Source organism: Camelus dromedarius, chromosome 30 (genome assembly GCF_036321535.1).
Source record: "Camelus dromedarius isolate mCamDro1 chromosome 30, mCamDro1.pat, whole genome shotgun sequence".
NCBI classification, from domain to species: domain Eukaryota; kingdom Metazoa; phylum Chordata; class Mammalia; order Artiodactyla; family Camelidae; genus Camelus; species Camelus dromedarius.
In genome coordinates, this window is record NC_087465.1 from 24,585,021 (window position 1) to 24,606,612 (window position 21,592).

Genomic DNA, 21,592 nt, shown 5'->3' on the forward strand with positions numbered 1-21,592 from the left:
TGAACTGGCAGGTTAGCGTTCCCACAGAACTTCCATGTAACAGCTACGCTTCACCTTCAGAGCCCGAGTCCTGTGTACTGCAGATGTTCTTATTGTCATTCTGAGGGCATGTGCTGTAACATACCGAACCACGAACATAACAAACCTTTACAAAGTGATAAATGTAAAATCCTGCAACATCATTTTTTTGCTCGTCAGATTAGCAAAAACAAGACAGTCATGTGAGGCTGGCATGAAATCCACTATCCCCTTTCTGTAAAGTCACATGGGAACTGGTATAAACAGTTTGAAATACATACACACTGTGACCAAAATGCCTCGCAGCACTTGTAGTAAAAAAATAAACACAATCTAAATATTTACCTGTGGTAGGATGGCTGCGTCAGTTCTGGGAGAGCCAATCCTCGTCCCAGGATGAGGAGAGCTGGTCCCTGACAGCTTCTGAAAGGGCAGGACTGCCTGTCACGTGTCACACAGCAGAGCAAGTGAGGTTAACTGCCATGACTTGTGTCTCTGTCGTCACTTAATACACACACAGAAACAGGCCAGTTTTATTCTAAAATAAAGGTAACATTTATTATCACAAGTTGCATAAAAACACAGAGGTTTTAGAAAAATCATTTTTGATAGAAAAATACGTGAATACATGTGACATTTGTAGGAACACCACACTACTGCTGTACCTCCAGCTAAAGCTTCAAAGACACTACATTTCTCTTGAAGTATCCAGTATTTACAACCATCTTTGGAAAGAAGTTCATAGCATTCTCTGAACAAACCAAAGCGCCACTCGTTAGGTGCCGCTCTTGTGCCTGGGGTCACCTGCCATGTGCGGAGCGCACTCACTATGATGGTGACAGACGGTGGCACTGGAGGGGGATGTGGGTCATCAGTCCACCCTTCACGCGGAGACGAGGGCCAGAGACTGAGACGTCCTCTCAGTAACTCACAAGTCAGAAGTCACAGAGACTTAATGACTTCACTCACATTTACCCCTCTGTGCTGCGAAGGGGATTTCTGGTTTATCCAGATTGAGGAGCTAGTAACCACCACTGAAAGGGTGTGAAAATGCAGTGTCCAAGGGCACTTAGGTCAAATGTCGGCTCTACCTCCCACCGAGTGGTGTGAAACCAAGATCTGTGAAACGAACTGACAGCTGTGGTGACAACTGCAGCCTTGTCACGTGAGCCAGATTGACAGGGAGCTGTCACTTGAGAGAACTGATGGGTTTCTTTTCCTTGACAGAATCCATGACCATCCAGAAGGTGAAAGGCTTCCTGTTATGTCTTCTCAAGGTCCCCGTGGCACAGCTGCTCCTGTCCTATGAAAGTCCCAAAGTTGCCCAGCAGAACATGAAGTCAGTGAGTCCCCGGCGTGCTGTGCTGTTGAACGCCACCTCTGCCCAGGTGCTTTAAGTGGAACCACACGTCTGTGCTCAGAGGGGAGGGCACGGAACAGGCTGGGTCACATCTGTCTTAATCACCACCTGTCTGTTCTAATTTTAGATGCCGGGCAGGGAGATTGAACTAGAAAATGACCAACAGTCATTACAGTTTTATTCTGTGGAAAACGGAGACTGTCTGTTAGTGCGATGGTAACAGCCAGCTGATAAACCTCAGAGGTTAGGCCGTTCATGGTGGCTGGGTTCCTGGGAAATGAACGGCTTATGAGCCGTGCTGTCAGAGGCTTTATGGCTTGCCCTGAGTAGAGAACAGCTCTTGTCTTTAGAGGGAAGAGACCATTTCTAGGCTTGTACGTAACAGCAGTAATAAAGACTCTGCCCCACTATGATTTTCTGATTTTATTTCGTATTTATTTTATAGTTCATGACTGTTTCATGATGTGAAGATTTAAATACTAAATAGAACCTCTCTAGTCTAATGTCTAAGAGCAGTTTTAATGGAATCCTCTATTGACGTGACAGGTGTAAAAGTCGCGCAGTGACTGGGTGGTGGTCTGGGCAACATCCCTTCAGCGCCAGGAGGCGCAGCCCCCGTGCTGCAGGAGCGCTGGACCTCCCTCAGCGCCGCTGTTCCCAGCGCCGACAGGCTGCACGTCCTGCTTTTCCCCAGTTACACCTAAGCTGGTTCTACAGAATGTGCCCAGCCCTGACGGACCATCACTGAGAACAGGTAAACAGTAGGCAACGCTGGAAGGAAGCAAAACTAATTCTTTCAGCTGAGAAACAGCCTTTCCTGCGGCACTAAAACCCCGCGAAGTACTGGATTTTACTTACGACATGTGAGCATTTTCTTTGCTGGGAGCAGTAAACTGATCTTGGGGAAACTTGGGTGCTATTCATCCACTTCCTAAATGAACTTTAAAACTTCACCAGGCCCAGAACTGAGAGTTACACTGGCTCCTTCTCAAGCTGCCCACTTCATTCAGAGCCACAAAATCTGTCATGACTTCCAGAAACCCCAAACTTTGGTGTAAGTGACACAGATCATAGAGCATTTCTGTGAGTTCTTTTTGGCTCTTAATTATTCTAAGTATGCTCTACAGAGCTAGTCTGCAATCCAGGTGGAAAGTCAAACTTCAAGTTACTAAAGATTTCTGAATCAAGCTGAGTTTTAACCAAAAATGACAGGCAATAAATTACTAACTAGAAATGATACACTGGGGTTTAGAAATATTATCTTTTTATAAACTGGCATTTTTTCAAAGTGTGTTCCAATATGTAAGTAACATTTTTCTTATGCTACAGTATTCGTTTATTTTTAAAAAGGAACTTTTGTGCAAATGTTAGGAAGTACCACGCTGGGTTCAGCAAAGTGCCAGCAGAACCGTCCTGAAAGACCAAACCTCAGCTGGAGAGCGCGGGCGCCCTCACCTGGCTGCGCACTGGCAGGGGTCCCTGCCCGACTCCTTCAGCTCCCACAGCGCGGCCAGCTCCCACAGAGAGTACTGCGGGGACGACAGCATCCCCGGCTCGCATGTCTTCTCGCACAGCCACAGGCTGTCCTGGTGAGAAACAGCAGGCTGACCTGGGTGCTGCAGGGCCCCGCTGTAGACAGAATAGCGCATCCCAGCCGCCCCATGGCCCAAGGGAGATGGGGTCACTGCAGAGACGGCCTGGGGTGTGGTAGGAGCTCGCCCAAGGAGTCCAGTGAAGAGGACGCTTGGAAACCACAAATGGAGTCTCACATTTGCTGTTGAAGGCGGCCAAGCCGTGGTGTGAGAGCAGCTGTTCGGAGGGAGTGCTCACGGTGCTGCCCCAGGAGTCCCGTGAGCTGGGGAGTTTCCTTTGTACAAATGAGAAACTGAACTAAGACGACACTTGCTCAGGGTCACAGTGACGTTAAGCTGGTAAACTGAGCCAAGGAAGGACCATACCAGGCTTGCTGGACACCTGGGCCTGCATCCTCCCAGCCAGCCGACCTCCCACTCCACGGCCTACAGGACGGCAGCGCACAGATCCATCGGGAACACAAAAATGGAGGCTGTCGTAAAACAGGCCCTTCTAAAGTGTGACTGACCGGGGAGGGAGGAGAGGGACTGGAGAGGGTGCGGCCTTGGGGTTGGCTGTGCCCTGAAGATGCCGCGGTGCTGAGAAGGCCACGCCAGGGACCTGACCACCGCTGCCTCCTGGGAACTGTGCTCCCGCAGCCGAGCCACTCCACAAGGACTAAAAACAAAGCTGTGCAGAGGAGGCTGGTCTGTCTCTCAGCCCTGACCCCGGCTGGGTGGGTGTCTGGGCCCCTGGAACCACGGCCCGCACACACGTGGGCCTGCAGCGGGAGGCGCATCCTGTAGCCCCAGGAGTCCCAAGCAGAAATGCAGACTGTGACACCCTTAGGAGCGCAGCACCCAAAGTGGCAGTCCTCTAAGGCCTGCACCCCGAGTACAGAGCTCAGCTTCCAGGAACAGGAGGTGACAGTATAAAGTCTCAACACACCAGGAAATGAGCTCGGTGAGCAGCGGTCTGCAGGGACGGCTTTGCACCGACCGCAGCCGTCAGAGCCATCAGACCTGGAGTGATGGCGCTCATCGGGAAGGGCCAGGGAGGGGCCTGGAGCAGGAGCGCTCACCCAGGTTCGCTGCTGCTCCCTGCCCGAAGCTGCAGTTGGAGCTCGAGAATCAGCAGAAACTTCTCAGGCGGAGGCCAGCCCTGTGCTTGCCACCTTCCCAAGGGTCCACCTCTGGTCTCTGCACGTTCCTCTTTTCCCTGGCTCAGTTACCAGTGTATTTTAAGACAACTCACAGTATGTTATCCAAGCTCTGCATCAGTCAGAAGAGCTGAAGGGCTCCTGGACCCTCTCACTGCTGGAATCTAAAGTAAGCTGATTCTTTACATTTTAAAGCTGCAAAGAATTTCTGATGAAATCTAAAAAACCGAATTCTCCTTTGTGGGTAGGAAACTTTCCATTCAAAGCATTTCCTTTAGTTTTAAACTCAGAAAAATGCTACATGAGACCGAGGAGGCTCACTGTGAAGCCAACCGAGAGCCCAGTTCTGATGCCAGCAGCTCTTTCCTGCCCGGTTCCCGCCCAGGCTCTGACGGAAACCTGGCTGCCTGAACTCCCTGGAACCCGAGCCCAGCCCCACGCAGACGTGCTCACCTGGTACCGTTTAGGTCCGATGGCCGCCATCCAGATGCCCATGCTCACGTCTTCACCCTACACGTGCCTGTCAGGTTTAAGATGCAAGAATGTCAATGTGGTTTCATCTGGAAGGGCAGTGCCACACCCATCCCATAAGTAACCTTTCTCTTCTGGCTGGTGATTACCCTAAAATGAAATGCAAAGTGTGCGTCAGCACTGACACAGAGTAAAAGCTACTGGGCGTTCCACGCAGTGCGCACACCACAGTGAGCTCAGACTGCGTGTGTCACCAGCCCCTCCGGTGGACCCGAGTCCACCTCAAGCAGCGGGAGAGGCTCGGGTCGGAGGACAGGCAGCCGTTGCTGACACTGTCAGCAGAATCGGCAGAGAAGGAAGCTTCACCTCCAGCCTCACACCCCTCCAGGGACCAGATCTTTCCATGTAGCTGAAGACAAAATAAGCGGGCTCGAAGAGGGTTCAGGAATAGAATTTAGAGCTAGGATTTGAGGGACAGGAGTATATCCTGGGCCTTTGAGGCTGGTTCCTGCAGAAAGAATAACAGGCTTCTCCCCAGGGCAGGCAGCTCTGGGTCCAGGGGCGGGATACGGGCCAGACAGGACTTCCTGGAGGATTACATTCGTGGGTCAGTACCCCGCCCTTACCTAGTAGGTCTTCAAGTGCCCCGAGTTGCTGGCCAGCCAGTGGACGATGTCCTTGGAGATCACATACCCCGACCTGCACACGAAGGCAGGGTACACGGGGCTGGGGTACTCCAGCTCCTGCCATTTCCCAGTTCAGTCAACCGCCCAATTCAGCCTGAAACAGATTCAGAGTAAGCATCTACCATTAGACACCAACTCCTGAGTCATCACTACAGACGAATGCCCTGCAGGAGGAGGGGAGAGGGAGAGGTTATGTTCTAGGGAACTCTCTATCTAGTGGTGGTTTACACGCAAGACCAGTATGTTAAATTCAAAGGCCCAGCTGTCGAGTTTCTGAATCATCTTGTGTAGACACTAAAAAAAATTTAAAAATGAATCACCAGTCCATACTGCATTCCTACAGAGACAGAGAAAACGGCTTCAGAAATGGGTCACAAGTTTATTCTCATGCAAAACTTCAGCCCAGCCGCTTCTAATCTGAGCAGCACTTACTTGTCGGGCAGGAGGACAAAAGCCACAGTTTCCTCCACACACGTTAGCTGGAGGTTTTCCATTTAAGTGTTTTCCCTCCTCTAACTGCAGATGAGTAAAACACAGTGAGCCAGATAGGGACACTTCCTAGCCCAACAACATTTTCTTACGGAAAATGGTGTCTATATTTCATTCTAAGTAAATGACATTTGGTCAGGGACAGGAGATGAACACCAGTGGCCTCACAAGGTTCAACTTACTTTCCCCACCAAAAATTAGGCCCGTCCAGATTCTTGAGGGCAATTCTGTTAAAAACGGCTTCTAAGTCTATGTAACAGTCATCATCTGTCTTCAGCAACAAATCAAAGTTGGTTGTTTCCACGGTCCTGTTGGTGAATAGGGGGATGAGAGTCAGTGCGTCCCTGCAAGGAGACAAAGGCACACTGACATCACCAGCTTCTGTTCCTCCAGGGTCGGGAACGCCTGCGATAACAGGACACTGCTGCGCCCAGCTGCAGGCCTCACTTTGTCTCCACTGAGCAGCCACACCGGTTTTAGAAGGTATAAAGGGAAAAAAGACTGAAGATCTGGCTTAGTGGAACATAAAAGCTTAGGCACGTCTGAGAGACATGTAAACTGGGCCCAGTGTTCTCAGGATGAGGGGACAGGAGTCCCCCAGCTGGCACAGAACGCTGAGGAACAGCAAGATCTGTGCTGCTGTTCGTGTGACACTCAGTTCATGGTTTTTACAAAGTTGAGTTAACACACTGAAATGCATTTTCCCTTGGAAACGGTTTCTAGCAATTCAGCTACTAAAAATGACCTTCTGGAGGGCACGAGAGAGTGATTCCATTTATCTAGACAAAAAAAAAAAAATATAGTGGCAACCAGAGACAAAACTGACTCTTTCATTTCCCATTGCCAGTCCTCTTTGTTTAAAAAACCCAGACTCTTGCTAGGGAACCAGCTGGATGACAGAAATATGAATTAAAGAAACCTGGAGAAAGTTTCATTAAGTCACAAAATGGTGAATTTACAAGTCCACAACAAAAAGCATAACCCTATGTTTCTAAAGTTTATTTCAATTAACAGCATAAGCCATGCATAATATTTGCTAGTAAGAGATAAACTTTTGTGATAAAGGCAGTGAGGCCACTGATGAATCGACTGACTCAAGATGAGTGAATAATGAAGGTCTTCTTTATGGTGTGGAGGGAAGATAGGGGTGGGCTGCTGGGAATCAGGTCCCAGGAAACAAGCTCACTGATAATTAAAAAAAAAAAGCCAAAGGCAGAGATGTAAACATACTTTATAGGTTTGGTCTGGACAGAGAAGCAGATTTTCATTCTGCTGTCAGGGTGGACAGCAAATTGTAGGGCCCTAGAGGAGCTCAGTAATATTAACAACTAAGTATCCAGTGAGTAACAGTTACTATTACTTATGTTGTTGTTGGTATTATTACAAAGGTAGGAGTTAACACCTGTGACCCGAGACACCTGGGAGGGTCGGGAAGTGACAGTGTGACAGCTCTAGGGGCTGAGGAATTTCATCTCGCATAAGCGTTCTGGGTTAGAGCGGGCAGTGTGTGGAGGAGAAGTCTGCTATGGATGCTCAGATGAACAGACTCGGGCCAGGAGCCTGAGAGCCAGTGACTAAATGGGGGACGTGGTGGTGGGGTGACTGGCTGACAGTGGGCTGTTTTCACATTCGCTGATTTAATCCCATGTGGGGCTGAGACAGCTACGGCCAGCGGGAATGACTCAAAGTGAATCAATTTCTGCCTCATTTGTTTTTGATAGATTAGTGTCATTCACACTGTGGACCCGCCAACCTGAGCAAGAAAACAGCAGCATTTTAGATCAGTCCACATGAAGAACCAGGATCTGACAGATCACAGCCCAGGTGGTCAGGGCTCTTAGCTGTTTTTTAAAAAAACTCAGTGGCTTGATGTCGATGAGTTCTTTCTACATCAGAAGACAATAAAGCAGCACCTACCACTGATAGAAGTTCAGTAACTTTGCAGGGACGTTCCGGTAAGTGTCGATAATGTCCACGAAGACAATGTCACCATGGAGGCGTCCTCTTCCTAGAGATTACTTATGTGGTCAAGGAGTCTTCGGGGGCGAGAATGAAGGTTTTTTAAGAGAACTTCACCTTCTAAAAAGGAAAAGAGAGTTGGAGAAAGATGCTATAGCAAACTTAAGACTCAGAACTTACAACATAATGTGCACTAATACCCTGTCCAAAGTACCCCAGCAGAAATACAGCTGTTCGGCACTGGGAGGCAGGGACACGGGAACTTGGCACATGGCTAGTGCGAGGACAAACGGGCACGCTCCCTCTGGAGAGTGACTCCGCAGCACCTCGCTAGGCCAGGCTGAAGGCATGCTGGGCGACGTGTTAAGTCCACATGCAGATGTGGCCCTAGACACTGTATGTGCCACGCTCACAAGGACACTTACTGCAGCAGTGTTACTGACAGCAAGAAAATGGAACCAGCCTAAATGCCCAGAGACAAGGGCTACACTGTGGTATGTTTACGTGATGGAAACACAGCAGGTAAAAAACCTAACCCCATCTCGCATGTGAACAGCGATGGCACCGAAAACCAATGCTGAGTGAGAAAAAGAATCTTGTCAACTGAAACATACATATGATACCACAAATTATAAATGACAAAGTACCAGAAACTCCATGTGATGAACAGCTACGTACACGGGTGGTGGAAGGCAGAAAACTAAGAACAGGAGGGCACATGGGAATTTCAGGACAGCGGGGTCCTCTCAAGGGGAAGGGAGAGGGACAGGGCAGGGGAGGACTAGGGGGGCTTCGACTATTTCTAGAATGCTTTTTCCCTGAAAAAAGGAAAGGAAGCAAATATGACAAAATGTAAATGTGTGAATTCTGCAACAGCCCATGGGCGTTCCTTGCAGCAGCCCGTCTTTGGTTTATTTACAGTATCAAAACACACATGGCTACTGTGTGCATCACAGTTTAACTACCGCCTCCTGAGCTGACCAGTCACTTGTCATGTTTGTGGATGACTGTCCTCATGAGGCAGCTCTTTCTCTAGGGCAGGGCTTTCTCAACTGTCTCAATCAAATTAGGAAATTTCTGAATAAAAAGTGGCCGAGGGCTGGGGAAAGGAAACTGGGAGGGAACTTAGCGTGCTGCTCTCTATGCCTCGTACATGCAGATGGGCTGGGGCTGGGGGTGGAGGACTGTATTTGATTTCTACCCCCGCCATGGTCTGCGAGGTACGGGACACATGACACGTTTCTGGGCCTCAGTATTCTCACCTGTGAAAGGAGGAGCAGGGCTCCATCAGTGGTTCTCTCAGAATGCTCATTGAGATAGAGATTCCTAGGCCCCAGGCCTAAAGATGTAGCAGGTCCGGGGTGGGGCCCAGGGAGCTGTATTTCTAACCCGGGACCTTCCTGTAACTTTGCTGCAGTTGGACCGCAACTACCCTTGAGAAACACAGGCCTAAATGACCTTGGGTCCCTTCCAACTCTTACACTCGACTGTGGCATCTTCACAGCTCAGCGGTAGAGCACGTGCCTAGCATGCACGAAGTCCTGGGTTCAATCCCCAGTGCCTCCTCTAAAAATAAGTAAATCTAATTACCCCTTTCCCCCCAAAAAGCTAAAAAAAACAATTAAAAATAAGGATAGATATACACAATTTAACACCAGAAGGAAAGTGAGAATGTTACAAAACTGCAGTAATAGGGAAAGGTTGATAACAAGATCAGATCAGAAACTAAATACAGAATTTTTCATTCACAAATTGTACGTTTTGTTTTGTACTAATGCACGTATCTGAAATGTATGAGTATACAGTAATATGTCTGCGTGTGTTTTAAGTCTGATCATCTGTCCAGGTGCTATTTAAAAGAATTACATGGTTACAGCCTCTCAAACTTCAAAGGCATCAAATCCATTTAGGGAACTTGTTAAAATACAGGTATCTGAGCTCCAATCCTGAAGATTTTTAACTCTGTAGGTTGAGGTAGGGCCCAGGAGAGACACTAATGCCCAAGAAAATTGGAAAATTTCTGTACCATGTGGTTCTTTTAAATACCACATAGATCCTCAGCTTTTTAAAAAATTATATACAGATTTTCAGATATATCCAAGTACATTAGAAGAAAACCTATTCATTTAAATTCCCTTTACCCTAAAACTTGAGTTATTTCTCTCTTGTTTGAAAGGGACTGTCCTCAGACAAGGCTTAATCCATTAGCTTCAGTGAGAGAAAATTTATGCTGAACAGCTGTTTCGGGCACAGGAGCTGCTCCCTGTAGACCAGTTTGGTGCCAGAAGTCTCGAGGGCCCCTCAAGGTTTTCAGAACTCCTGACGGTACACACTTGAATTAACTGGCAAGAGAAAGGAAGCTGCTAGACATTAAGATGGTGTGATACACTTGTACCTGGCCCCCAAGAGTGGCCTGACCCCCTTGTCTGAGTTCCCCAGGGCCTGGCCATCAGCTGGCCTCTGTTGAGCTACACTGATACCTTCCTTGACAGAGTGGTTTCACGGTTTCATGAAAAATCTCTGGACTAAAATTAAGGATCCCTAAATTTTTAAATCTCTCTCTTTTAGTGGCAAGCTTGTGGGCAAAACCTATGTACCTGTTCCAACCTAGTCTTACGGCTGATCTAAGAACAGAAATACTTCTAATGCAGAAACACTGGAAGATAAAAATGTTAGAAATAAAAAAGCCACGGCCCATTCACATCCTCAGGCTGCCGGCAGAGGCCTTGAACAGAGGGTCTGCCCACCCGCAGCTCTGCGCTGCTGAGGGAGTCCCCTGGAGACTTGCCTCGCAGAATCCGGCCTCTGCCTTCCCAGGCACTGTGAGCCTTTGGGGGAGCTGTCCTGATCCTTTTACAGGAATCCAGGATCTGCAGGGCTTTGCGAGCCAGAAAGAAGCACTAAGCAGAGCCTCTCTTCCCCAAGTGATGACCAGGACACACGGCCAACAGCAAGTGTGTGGACAAGAGTTTTTCCTTCTGAAAGATGACAAGTGCAGAACTCAGGATTCACAGATGTGGTGAGTAAAAGGAGCGTCACTCAGGAAGACAAACAGCCACTTCTTTTTGGGGGTGATGGGAATGGTCTGGAATTAGTGGAGAGGGTTGCAGAACTCTGAATATACTAAAAACCACTGACTCAAACACTTAAAAGAGGTAAATTATAGGGTATGTGAATTATATATCAAAACTATTACTTTTAATGACAAAAAAAAGATTACCTTTCATGTTCAGAGTATGAAGATTAGGTAGGTGAGAGTACGTATGCTGACTTTCAGCCAGCTGACTTACCCTGAATAGTATAAATAAAACCGCCTGCGACTCCCTCCACACCTTCCATGAATTAATTCATGGGGCAACGCCCCCTCCCCAGCCTGAAAGGTAAGAGAACAGAAGTGCTCAATGTTTCATTACTGAAGGTACACTTCTTATTTTTGAAAACTGAGTTGGCAAAACTCATCATGTGACTGGTCCACAGCACACAAAGCTGCCCAAGGTGCTGGTCTACCAGGCAGCTCTGCTGCGGGGTGACAGCAGCGTTCTCCCACTCGCACTGTCGACAACAGTGCCCACGATCTGGTCCAGCAGTCCAGACGGTGCTCTGAATTCCAACTCACATAGTCATGTATTCTTGAACTTGCCACTGACAATATCACAAAGACTGATTTTATTTTACATCCTGGCCCCACCATGTGAAAAAATTATTGCCACCTTTGATTTCTTGGACATTGATAATGTCCATGAGTTCAAATTCATCAGATTCCTCGAGGCACATGTTTAAACATCACTATTACCCGGCAGAGAAGAGCCCCTCCAAGCACACAGTTCAGATGAGCCCGATCGATTACTCATGTTGCTGCAGGAGCCTGGAGGTGCCTGTGCCCACTGCCAGCAACAGTCCCTCCTACCTCCTGGGGCTGGGAGACCCTTTGTGACCAGAGACTGACTTCTCCTCCCCTCACCAGGCACCCGATGCCCCGCCTCCACCTCCACGCTGCACACCCCTCACCCCACCGGCCCTGCCCTGGGTCTGGGTCTGCTTCAGCTTGGCCGCGGCACTTCCTCCGCACACTCACCTAAGAGGGCTTACGGCTTGGCTGTTCCTCCTTTGAACAGATCCTTCTAGCAGAGCTGTGCTGCACAAAGCAGTTACTTCAAGGCTGGGAGAGAGACAGTAGTGCTCGGAGGCCATCTAATTCCGAACACCCAGCAGCTGAGTGCGGAGGGAATCTCCGACGGTGAACGCTACAGATTCCAACTTTGCAGTCCCATAAAAGACTGCATGTGCATTTTAAAAATTGTACACTCTGTATTGTTTTGGCTTGTTTAGAACTTAACAGTACTTTTTGGTTTTTAACTTCTACCTAAAAGGTCACAGCCTGACTTTTGTCTTTAAAGTTTTTGTGACATCGCTACTTGCTGGCAAGGGGCAAGACTTTGGAAAACTTTGGGCTTTATACATTTATGATGAAAACTTTTACTTATTTGCACATGGGTTTCTTAGAACAGGCTACTAAGTCATCTGCCTTTCTGGGGGTTAGCTGAGTGTTTAAGCTGTCTTTCGTCCTCCACAACCATATTCACCCAGAGCAGGTCCTGTGAATCTTTATATTTAAACTGAGCCCTCAATTCAGAAGTGAACTGATTTCCTTTTGTGCAGACAACTAAATATTACAGAATTCTGGCACATTTTGGACTTTTTAAACTTTCATACACAGAAAAGGAAGCAAGATATTAAAGTCTTTGAAAATAAGGAAAGAAAAAAACACCTAATTACATAAAATATTCTATCTTAAATAAAAATTTTCATAAAGTCAAGGATGAAATCCTAAACCTGGCCTTCAAGGCTAAGGTTGTAATTATCCATGAATCTGTGGGTCTGTCTTTTTTCCTCACTAGACTGTAAATTCCACTGTGGGCCAGTCCTGGGCCTGTTCTGTCCGCAGCTGTGCCTGGCTGACCACACGTGTGCATAAATGTTTTCTGAATGTGTAATAACAAACCATGTGATTTTCATTTCAAATTCAGGGATTAATTCAAGTGAATAAAGCTAATATCTAATGAAAATATACTGAGCTTGTGAGTTTAAATGCCAAGCGCTTCCAATGATACTGTGACGTCAGCACACACACCACTTATTTCAGTTTGCCTACACTTTCTTTGTCATCCTGCATTTACTGTGAGAAACTTACCTGTCAAACTGTTTTAAATTTTAAGAAAATGTGGTAACTGAAAAATGTAACTCAGAAACCCCAACAACATAAGCAACGTAAGTGACAGTGAGTACTCAGGCTTACTTTCTGATGGTTTTGTCTACAGTATTTTAACTGACATCATACCATCAAGGTGAGACCATGAATATTCTCAATACTGTATATAAAGCATGTTAACTCAAAAACAATTGAGAAATAAAATACTGCACTTTCTAAAAAGCACTAATCTTAAGGCAAAACTATATATTTACTCAGGTTGAAGTTATAAAATCATAGAACATTGGAGTTTTTCATCTTTACTACGGTGACTCAACATTTTCTAGTACGTATGTTCTAGAACACATAAGAGTCATTGTTCCATATGAGTTGGTATAAAAGTAAACTTAAAGACCCTTTCACAAGTTAAAAAACACGAAGGTCCGCCACCCCCTCACACAAAGGACTGACTCACCGTAAGGACTCTGAGAACCCCTCCTCCGTCATTTACTGCCACCCTGTGGAGGTTCCTGGACACCAGGCCTTGGAGGTCTTGGCTGTCCCACACGTCGTACCTTCGAAGCTCTTTTGTGGAACAAGATGAACAGTGAGTCAGTTTCTTTATTGCTGTCATTTAGGTTTTAAGTACATTTTTGGAGAGAAGTTTTTTCTAAGACACAGATTCTTAGTGCACGCTGTAACGTACCAGTGCTAACACTGTGGTGTGTATCTTAGAGGCATTTTTTTTTTGTGCTCATCTAAAATACCAAAGACCAGTTTCACATGCTGCTGTCTGTCTTTGTCCATTGTCTCAAAGGCATTTCCTCACATGCCTGCAGCTAACCACTCTTTTTCAAGTCGCTTGTAACAATGCCACTGAGTGGAGGCATCCTGATCCACTCATAGGTCCCTGCTGTCCAGCATTTTCAAGCTACCAGATACCTACTAAAATAATCTGAGGCATGTTCTGATGTAAATGTTTATTTTTCCCCCAACGCTTTGTTTTTTTATTTAAAATAAATTCCCAGAGGTGAAATGATGAGGAAAGAACAGATATGTTGGATATGGATTTTAATACACATTGCCAACCTGCTTTTCAAAAGCAAATTATACTTGGAGGGTCATTAGCAATTTGTGAGAATGCCCGCTGCCTGTACTCTTCCCAGTGTGGGGTATTAGTCAAAGAAAAGAAGGTCAGCCCAATTTAGTAGATTTAAGAAATGGCTCCTCGTTTAATTGGTGCGTCTTCTGATTTGTAATGATGTTTATGAATTATACAGTCTCTTCTGGGAATTGCCTTGTCATACTTCTTTGCCACTTACCTAGTGAGTTTTATGTTTCTTATTAATCCATTAAATTTATTTTAATAAATTAGCTTAATAAGAATACTTTTTTAAGAATTGTTTGCTGCTTAATATGAGTTTTTTTGAAATTCAAAAATCCATAAATTTTATCTTGTCCAATCTGACAAGCTTTTTCCTTTGTGATTATTACTATTAAATTTGGAGCTTAGAAAGTTACACTCCATGCCACATCTGAATTCCAGTGTCTCCTAACTTCTCCACAGTCCCATTTGGAGCATCTGCGCTCAGCTGGCTCCTCAGTGCCGCCACGTCTCAACTCACCGTCACCTCCTGGGGAGGCTTTCTCCACAGACCCAACAGAAGACAGTCAACTCCCGATTTCTCTCTCTCACATCAGCCCGTCTTATTCTCTTAAAACCACTTACCACTCTTGATATTTATTTTTCTATTGTCAAATGGGCTCCTCCCACTAGACTGCAAACAAAACACCACAAGAGCCATGATCTTGACTGTCCTACCAACCTCTATACCCTAGCACCTACGATGCCTGGTGTATAATAGGCACTCAAATAAATAAGTTAGTAAAATGGAACTCAAAATCAATTAGAATTAATTCTGGGCATATGTCTGGAGAAAACTCTAACTCAAAAAGATACATGCACCCCAATGTTCACAGCAGCACTATTTACAATAGCCAAGACATGGAAGCAACCTAAATGGCCACTGACAGATAACTGGATAAAGAAGTTGTGGCATATTTATGCAATGGAGTACTACTCAGCCATAAAAAGAAAACAATGCCATTTGCAGGAACATGGATGTACCTAGACATGATCATACTAAGTGAAGCAAGTCAGACAAAGATAAATATCATATGATATCACTTATATGTGGAATCTGAAAAAAAAAGATAATAAATGAACTCATTTACAAACCAGAAATAGATTCATAGACACAGAAGGCAAATCACAGTTACCAAAGGGGAAATGGGGTGGTGAGGTGAGGGATAAATTAGGACTTTGGGATTAACAGATACGCACTACTACATATAAAACAGGTAAACAACAAGGACCCACTGTACAGCACAGGGAACTATACTCAGTATCTTGTAATAATGTGTACTGGAAATGAATCTGAAAAAGGATATGTATGCATATGTGTAGCTGAATCACTGCTGTGCACCTGAAACTAACACAACATTGTACATCAACTACACTTCAATAAAAAATAAAATAATTCTGGTATACAGCCGGAGATTAAAGATTCAGCTTTAGTATTCTAAAAGCACTTCACATATTAAAATTAAAAGATAAAGTAATTTCCAGTAATGTCTCATTTAGCCAGCATTATAAGGAAACTATGCAAAATTGAATTTGTCCAATTACCCAGGTCAACGGTTTGCAAGGTTTTTTTTGTTTGTTTGTTTTGTTTTTTTAAATAAAACTTCTCTACCAAAGAAGATACAAACACAGAGACTCTGGACTCCTCAGGCAGTGTGCTGTTCAATGCTGACCTAATGTATCTTTGAACTTCATCATTTGGGACACTCCTGGTGGCCTCGGGCTCCTCAGAGCAGATCCTGCAGATGTGCCTGGTGTCCTCATTCCCCAGCCTTTGAAACAGAGAACGTCACACTCACCTGAGGGGCTGTTGGAGGACGACTGAGTGAGTGATGATGCGTACAGGGAGGTGTCTGCTTGGCAAGTACAGCTTTTGTGCCACAGACAGACACAGTCAAGCAGCCCTTGACAAGATTCCACGTCCTCATCTGGAACAGCTGCTGCTTATTTCTGTACTTCCCTGGCTGGCCTCAGCTCTTTACTGAACTTGATGTTCATGAACCTCAATTCTTTTTGTAAAAACCAAAAAGCATTCTCGCCAATAGATATATACACAGAAGAACCAAAAAAAGACCAGGAAGGAAGGAATACACCAAGTATGCTGGACAACAGACGGGTGACTTCATATCCTTTTAACTTTTCCCTATTTTAGTGAAGTTTTCAACAGTGAATATGTATTACTTTCATACGTTTTCCTATTTTTACAATCAGGAAAAACATTTTTGAAACTAAACATATGTACATGACTAAACCTGAGGGTCAATCTACTTTCAGACATGAGCCATTATTTCAACTTTTGAGTGTCTACTGTACCAGGCAGTGGGCTCTATATCTGAAGATTGAGAGAAAAAAAGAATCAGCCATATCTTTAAGTAAGTTTAACATGCCAGAAGAGGCTCAGCAAGGAAGGGAAGTCATTCTGCTGGGGGAGGTCAGACAGCATGTCTAAAGCTGAGAGCTGAGCTACGTCTTAAAGGAGTCTGAGTCAGAAAAACAGGCGGTAGAGAAAATAACATATGAACAACTATATGGAAACAAATTGGACAACCTAGAAGAAATGGACAAGTTTCTGGAAACATACAGTCCACCAAGACTGAATCAAGAAGAAACAGACCACTTGAACAGACCAATCACAAGAAATGAAATAGAATCAGCAATAAAAAAAACCTCCCTACAAACAAAAGTCCAGGGCCAGACGGCATCACTGGGAAATTCTACCAAACAAAAGAAGAGCTCATACTGATCCTTCTCAAACTCTTCCAAAAGACTGAAAAGGAGGGAACATTCCCAAACTCATTCCATGAGGCCACCATCACCGTGATACCAAAACCAGACAAAGACACCACCAAAAAAAATTACAGGCCAATACCATTGATGAACATAGATGCAAAAATCTTCAACAAAATATTAGCAAACAGAACCCAACAACACATAGAAAAGATCATACACCATGATCCAGCTGGATCCACCCCAGGGAAACAAGGCTGGTTCAGCATAGGCAAATCGACCAACATGACAGACCACACTAACAAGAGAAAGGACAAAAACCACATAATCTTTACAACAGATGCAGAAAAAGCATTTGATAAAATTCAGCACCTATGTATGATAAAAACTCTTACCAAAGTGCATATAGAGGGAACATATCTCAACATAATAAAAGCTATTTAAAAAAAAACTACACGAACAGGCAGACCTGAAACAGCACTGCGTGTTCAGAAAACTGTCAGGTAGTGTGGCACCACCAAGGCGCCAGGCTGAGGAAGGGAGGGAAGGGGAGGTGGGGCTGGCCCTGCTGGAGCAGCCTGCCCCCTCCCGGAAGGCAGTGGGAAGCACAGAGCAGGAGGGCGACAGCATCCCGCCTGCGGCTTTAGAGCCACCCTCCAACACCAGAGAGGCAGCACGCGGAGGCCGCAGGGAGAGCAGTAACGAGGCTATTTCAGAGCCCAGGTGAGAAGTCAACACCTGTCTTAGGAATTAAGACTGCCCTCTGAAAAAGTAATGAAGACACAAATAAACGGGAAGATATTCCATGACCATGGACTGGAAGAATTAAAAACTGTTAAAATGGGGGGTTGAGCCAAGATGGTGGAGTGGAGAGACTCTGCTCGCCCTCTCCCACAAACACACTGAGAATTACATCTACAAACCCATCAAATCGCACAGAACACCTGCTGAACTCCGGCAGAGTGTCTCTCGCTTCCAAATACAGGATTCCTTACAAAATCCAATAAACAAGTTCATATGGTATAGCACAAGGAACTATATTCAATTCAACATCTTGTGGTAACTTTTGGTGAAAATATGAAAACAAATATATGTATGTTCATGTATGATTGAAGCATTGTGCTGCACACCAGAAACTGACACATTGTAAGTGGACTAGACGTGAATAAAAACAAAATACATATATACAAAAAAATAGCTTTTGAGGCATTGAAAGAACTTAAAATATCCATAAAACACAAAGCAACCTGCAGATTAAGTTTAATCCCTATCAAAATTCCAAAGGCATTTCTCACAGACATATTACAAACAATCCTAAACTTTGTGTGGAATCATGAAAGACCCCGATGGCCAAAGCTATCTAGAGAAAGAAGCACAAAGCTGGAGGCATCATGTGCCCCGATTTCAAACTGCACTACAAAGCTACAGTCATCAAAACAGTACGGTGCTGGCCTAAAACAGACACATAGATCAATGGAACAGGACGAGCCCAGAGATAAACCCAGGCATATATAGTCCATTAATTCACAGCAAAGAAGCCAAGAATACACAATGGGGAAAGGATAGTCTCTTCAATAAACAGTGCTGGGAAAACTGGACAGCCACACGTTGAATATGAATGAAAGTGGACCACTAACTTATGCCATACACAAAAATCAACTCAAAATGGATTAAAAACTTGAATGTAAGATCTGACACCATGGAACTCCTATAAGAAAGCATAAGCAGTAAGCTACTTGACATCAGTCTTGGGTATGACTTTTTGAATTTGACACTAAAAGCAAAAGCAACAAAAGTAAAAATAAACAGGTAGGGCTACATCAAACTAAAAATCTTCTGCACAGCAAAGGAAACCATCAACTTGAAAAGGCAACCTACCATATAGGAGAAAATATTTGTGAAATCATGTATCTGATAAGGAGCTGATATTCAAAGTATATAAAGAATTCATACAACTCAATAGCAAAAGCCAAAGAATCCAATTTTGAAAAATGGACAGAGTATCTGAATAGAAATTTTCCAAAGACATACAGATGGTCATCAGGTACATGAAATGGTGCTCAGCATCACTAATCATAAGGGAGCTGCAAATCAAAACCACAATGAGATGTCACCTCACACCTGTTAGAACAGCTATCATCAAAAAGACAAGAAATAACAAGTGCTGGTGAGGATTGTAGAAAGGGAACTTTTGTGCACTGTTGATGGAAATGTAATTTGGTGCAGCCACTATAGAAAAAAGTTTGGAGGGTCTTCAAAACATTAAAAATAAAACATCTGATCCAGCAATTTCACTTCTAGGTGTTTACACAACAGAAATGAAAACACGATCTCAAAAAGATACCTGAATCCCCGTGTTCACTGCAGCCCTATTTACAACAGCCAAGGCAGGTCAGCAACCTAGGTCTTAAGTGTCCATCAATGGACAAATGGGTGAAGAAAATGGCGTATCTGTCTACAGTGGAGTAGTACTCAGCCATAAAAAAGAATGAAATCAAATCCTAATGATTTATATTTAAGAGGAAAACAAAAGAGGAAACAAAGTACAGGGAAGAAGACCAGGCCAGATGAAGCTGAACCAGAAGAAAGGACATCGTACGAGCTGAGAGAAAACTGCAGGCCCCCAGCTCAAGGACTAAAGTGTCCCTGGGAGTTGGAAGTAGGTCCCAGGAGTCTTAGTGACTGTAGTGCCAAATGAACCGTGCCAGAGTAAGAGCCATAGGAACGAAATCAAAGCTTCACCTGGAAACTAGAAATCTAGCAAGTATGATGAAGGACAAGTAACTCTCTGTCCAGTCCACTCAGGTGACACCTGGCACCTGACTGCCATTTCTCCTGCCCAGCACCCAACTCCATTTTGTTTGATGGGGTCATGATTAACATCAACAGTGTTGACTAGATTGAGTAATTACTGGAAAAACATTGGCCAAGAAAGTGATCCTGGTTTACTCACTCCACTTACATCACCCACCAGCTGTTCTGTTATTAGGAAAGGGAGATGCTCTGTCCTCCCCACCTCTCCTGCACCTGCTCTGTGTCACAGTTAAATTTCTCCTTCCCACTTCCTTTTTTACATGCCTGCTTTTTCCTCGCTGGTACAAAGTCATCACAAAGCCAATAATCTCTGCAGATGTGAAACAACCTGTCTGTGGCAGTTCCCTGCTAAGATCACAGAACCACAGTAAAAGGGAGGAAAACACAGCATGGTACAGGTTGGGAAAATGAGTGCCGCCAAGTCCTGTCCCCTGTAACAGAAGCAGCTCACGCTGTTCATTCTTCTGTGTCTTATTCCAAATAAGCATGTAAGTACCCCTAACGCTAACAAGAATGTCTCTAGTGACTCGGGTTGAATGAAAATAGTCTTTTTCCTGAAATCAGTCTCAGGTGCACTACACTAAGGAAAATATGAAATTAGAGAAGTAAATATTTTAAGTGAAACACACAGCAGTCTCCACTTAAGCCTGTGACCCCTGCTGAGATTTACGCTCTAGTGAGTCACAGAGAAAACACCACAAGAGACCTGCTCAGCAGACATATGTTCCTCCAGCGGCCTGTGAGGTGTGGGGGGCAGGAGATGACGGACGTGCCATCTGCCTCTCCCCCTCGGATGGGGTGAACGATCTGTGTCTCTCCTGCCGTCCTTCACTGACAACAGGCAACAGGCAGGCAAACCCACCCCTTCTTCACTTTCATTTCTCTCTGTGCAAATCAGCCCACTTAGGCTTGATGCAGCAAAAGTGACTGTCCATGTGAAATTAAACACGGTTTCAGCAAAAATAGGATTTTGTGTAAAAGGAAACAATATTTTATGTTAAAAAGTTTATTTTTTCTTTTAATAAAGCTAATACCTATTTATTTCAGAACATTTAGGAAATAGATACCCAAAAAGAAGGAAATGAAGATCTGTAATCTTACTCCCTCAAATGGAGACACTATTAAATAACTGCATGTTTATAAAAGAAAAAAGCATTACTCAGATGTAATGAGAAATCAAAAGCCAATGTAGCTTAAAGCTCAAAGGGAAATGAAGATCAAAAGGCTATGTGAAAAGACATATGCAACCCAGTGTTCAAAGCAGCACTGCATACAGAAGCCAAGACATGGAAGCAACCTAAATGCCCATCAACAGATGACTAGATAAAGAAGATGTGGTATATTTATACAATGGAATACTATTCAGCCGTAAAAACTGACAACATAACACCATTTGCAGCAACATTCTAAGTGAAGTAAGCCAGAAAGAGAAAGAAAAATACCATGTGATATCGCTCATATGTGGAATTAAAAAAAAAAAAAAAGACACTATGAGCTCATCTACAAAACAGAAACAGACTCACAGGCCTAAACAATCTTATGGTTACTGGGGAAAGGGGGTGGAAAGGGATAAATCTGGGAGTTTGAGATTTACAAATATTAGCCACTATATATAAAAATAGATTTTAAAAAGTTTCTTTTGTATAAAAAAAAAAACACAAGACTTTAGCCAGTGCAAGTCTTAAAAACGTAAAAGGCCGCCCACTGATGTGGCCGAGTGTCCCCTCAGCAGTGCCCACGGCCACATATACCATCCTCAACACTGGCAGGGAAGGCAAGCCCTTGCCCCAACCTAATTTTTATTTTGATAAACTTCAACCCTACAAAAAAGTTGAAGATTAACACCCAAACACTGATGGCAGACATTGGCCACGTGTGCTTTATTTCTGTCTGTATGCACAGACTTTTCTGTTCGTTGTTGAATCATTTGAAAGTAAAATGCATTTCACCTTTACTTCAGCATGTATTTCCTAAGGACAAGGACATTCTGACAGAAGGGTAGTAT

The 21,592-nt window shown here is 44.6% G+C and overlaps 1 protein-coding gene across 1 annotated transcript in view; it reads right to left on the bottom strand.

The window, feature by feature from the left end:
* Positions 1 to 2,829: 2,829 nt before the first annotated feature.
* The window catches only part of LOC105088828 (UDP-GalNAc:beta-1,3-N-acetylgalactosaminyltransferase 2), a 46,948-nt gene continuing 28,185 nt past the window's right edge, over positions 2,830 to 21,592 (bottom strand). The window contains 10 exon segments of the mRNA XM_064480928.1: positions 2,830 to 2,964; positions 4,563 to 4,619; positions 5,207 to 5,366; positions 5,938 to 6,063; positions 7,673 to 7,751; positions 7,754 to 7,834; positions 11,005 to 11,056; positions 11,058 to 11,087; positions 13,378 to 13,472; positions 13,475 to 13,487. Of these exon segments, the coding sequence (XP_064336998.1) occupies positions 2,830 to 2,964; positions 4,563 to 4,619; positions 5,207 to 5,366; positions 5,938 to 6,063; positions 7,673 to 7,751; positions 7,754 to 7,834; positions 11,005 to 11,056; positions 11,058 to 11,087; positions 13,378 to 13,472; positions 13,475 to 13,487 (828 nt within the window).